The sequence below is a fragment of the Neltuma alba genome, unplaced genomic scaffold, assembly GCF_004799145.2.
Source record: "Neltuma alba isolate B1F8T4 unplaced genomic scaffold, ASM479914v2 tig00012343_pilon, whole genome shotgun sequence".
In the NCBI taxonomy this organism is placed as follows: Eukaryota; Viridiplantae; Streptophyta; class Magnoliopsida; order Fabales; family Fabaceae; genus Neltuma; species Neltuma alba.
Genome location: NW_021636852.1, coordinates 255,603 through 258,836, shown reverse-complemented (window position 1 = coordinate 258,836; position 3,234 = coordinate 255,603). Strand labels below are relative to the sequence as shown.

Sequence of the window (3,234 nt, the reverse complement as noted above, 5' to 3'; positions counted from 1 at the left end):
ATTACTTATATTAATACTCCCTCAACCATAATTAAGTAGGAGAGGGAGGGAGGAAAATAAAAAAGACGATTATGGTTTTTTATGAAAAACATGTCATATTTTTTACCATTAACTAACTTACCAAACTTTCATAATCTAATTAAATTAGTTGAATATGTCTTATATTAAAGACCGGAGAAGTACTATGTATGATTTTTTTTTAAAATTTTATGTAGGTGAATTTTTTTGTTCTAACTATACATAAAATATTTACCTAAATTTATAGGGAAATAAGATTAAAAAAAACCCTATTTATTGTTGTAGTTGAGTCTCTAGAAAAATGAATCACATTGTTAACAACTTTGAGAAGTACAACTTGTTCTGGATTTAATATTTTTATGTTGACGCAAAATTGATGTTGAAATTCAAAATTAAATGGTTTACCCTGGAAAAAACTGAAATTACTTATAAAGGATCATCAAACTATTTGAGGCTGTTTATAATCTCAATTTGTGTGACAGCCTACCAATCAATCAAATCTATGATTATAGTGTATTACATGGATATTTCATATGATTATAGTGTATTACACGGAAATTTCATATATATCCTTCATCATTTCATGTCTTGAATAAGAAACTCTTGGATTGATTTTTCTTTGAAACCTGAAAGCCATGTTTATCATCAAAGCATGATCACAGAAACAGAAAGTTTATAGCAGAATTGGCCAAGGAAACCGCTAATCCATCCAATCTTCTTGCTGTGGTAAAAGAATGACACTTAGTTGCTGAACACATCATACAAGTGTGTGAATTGAATCTTAATCTTATTATATCTTCAGCCGATTTTACAATCCACAGGAACAAGCAAAAACTTTCTTAAAAAGAAACTTGTTAAATTTCAATTGTTTTCTGATTCAGAGCAGTGTATCTCCATCTCTCCTTCTCCACAAAGTCTGCATCAAGGAACCGAGCAAGAAAAGCCCAGAGTTTGTAGATATCTTCGAAATTTGCCAGAAATCCTATTGCAGCAGTAACCACAGTAATCCCAAGCTTTGTCTCTCCATCTTTCTTCTTCTCCACCTTCACTGCTTTGCCTCCACCTTCTTTGGTCTGTAAAATCCTTCCCTTCTCTTCCACATACTTATCTGCAAAACATAAATGGTGGAGGAATCCATAGCTAAGAGAAATGTTGTTCCTGTCAGCTAGTTTCTGTACAAGAACAGGTTCCACCTTTGATCCTTTCCAGTCAAACACATTGAAAGCCAAAGCAGGCCCTCTGTCAAATCTTATCTTTGGACCATAAATCTTTACCAGAGGAACGCCTTCTGTGTTTGGATGCTTCAGTTTCAGCATTGAGTTTACAAGCCAATTTACAAGGTACCTTCCTCTGTTATTGATTACTGTTAACCCTAAAGAGTCCACTTGATCTAAACACCTGCATTCAATATCAAAGCTTCCATTTTTACCATCTGGGGCTTTCCTTCTTTCTGCATTCTCAACTGGGTTGCTTTTTTCTTGAGCCGATTCGGTGATCTGAAGCTTAGACAGTACTCCTTGTTCAACTTTTGTGGATTCTATACGACCAGAGAAAGAGGTCAGGGACTCTAATTCTTGTTGTAAGATAGAGGTTGCTTTTTGTTCTACTTGAGTACCAGAAGAATCCTCTGGCAGCTGCGGTAGCCTCCTTTCTGGTATAAGATTGACAATTCCTCCACAAGAAGAGGCTTCGAAACGGAAATGGCAGATTTTTTCACAAAAAGGCATCCAAATCCAGATGGGTTCTCGCCAAATACCTTGTAGAAGGAACAAATGAGGAAGTCTGGGCGAAAAACAGAGAGGCCAAAACTATCCATGTCTTTTGGACTCAAAGCACAAGCATCGATCAACACATGCCACCCATTCTCTTGTGCTACACTCATCCACAGATAAGGATATCTCGCTCCTGTTACTCTAGAATGAAGAGGAAACACAAAAAGTCCTCTTTTTTTCTTGCCTTTTCTCTTACCTTCAATCATCTTCCTCAGTTTGGTCGACTGAATCCTAAGACGTGGCCACGAAAACTCTGCTGACATAGCCCTGCCCCCTCTTCTCTCTGAACAGCTAATCATTGTCTCCACAGCTTCACTCTCGTAGTCATAAACCGTGAGAAGCTTCCGATTAGATTGGAAAGGGTAGGACTCAGCCACTAGTTTAAAAGCTGATGTTCTGTTCGCTGTGAACACCATGAAGTAATCATTATCAGAGATATTCAAAAACCCCATGATTTTCTTCTTCATGGCAGTCTCAAATTCTGACTCTTGCCCTCCATGAAGCAACAGAGTCTTCAGATTCCCAGTCTTGTACGATATGCTAAAGGAGGGAGCTTCTGAATATTGAGGTACCTGAGGGATTGAAGTTGAGGCAAGCTGGGTTTTCGCAGTTTCGTAGCGTTGCAATTGGTAATAAGAGAAGAGACCAATTCCAATATAGTCAAGGCATGTATGGTTGGAAACAGAAAGATGGTAGTATTCTTTACCTCTGACGCGATCCACCTGTTCAGTCTCAGAATACTGAGGATAGACTCTGACAAACTCAGTGAACGATTCCTCAAGTGATGGCAGAGATTCAGGGTTAGTAAATTGGGTGTTCGGAAAAATTGAGGAAGCTGTCGTTGCTGCAAAATTGTGTCGACACTCCGAAGTGCTGCTCCTGGGTTTGCTCACTGTGATCTGAGACTGAGATATGGGTAAACTGAAAAAAGTCGTTGGACAGCAACCTTGAGAATATACTAGAGACGCCTCGTTTTTTTGTCCAAGTGTCGGCATCCTTGTTTCTTCTTCTCTTCCCTAAAACCTCACCCCCAGATCTGGATTATACATGATATATTGTTGGATCTCTCATTTCTTGGCCCTCTTTCTGATTAGAGCCACAGGAAGTTACAGAAATGAAGTTTGGTTATGGGGTACATAAATGTGTCTGGTTTTGAGTGGCTGTGTTTGAAGCATGAACACATTGATAAGGTCGGGGAGCTAAATTATGACCTTTTCTTGCAGCATTTGCCAAGTTGACCATTTAATATCATGTCCCCACTGACCAGTGTGATGTTACATTTGGCTGCAAATCTGCTTCTTTCTGTTTGTTCCTTTTATTATCGGCCATTAAACTAACACTATACTCTGCTCTTAATTATAAAAACCAGTTGAGTAATTTGAAGAGATTAAAAATGTAAGTTGAGTTAGTTATTTGTCCTAAATATGTATTATCTTTTTTAAAA

The 3,234-nt window shown here is 37.8% G+C and overlaps 1 protein-coding gene across 1 annotated transcript; it reads right to left on the bottom strand.

Moving 5' to 3' along the window:
• Positions 1-702: 702 nt before the first annotated feature.
• On the bottom strand, positions 703-3,013 carry LOC114726136 (molybdenum cofactor sulfurase). The gene is given in 2 exon segments (XM_028912703.1): positions 703-1,711; positions 1,714-3,013. Coding segments are annotated over 2 exon segments (1,911 nt in total). The 5' UTR covers positions 2,786-3,013; the 3' UTR covers positions 703-872.
• Between the last annotated feature and the right edge of the window lie 221 nt (positions 3,014-3,234).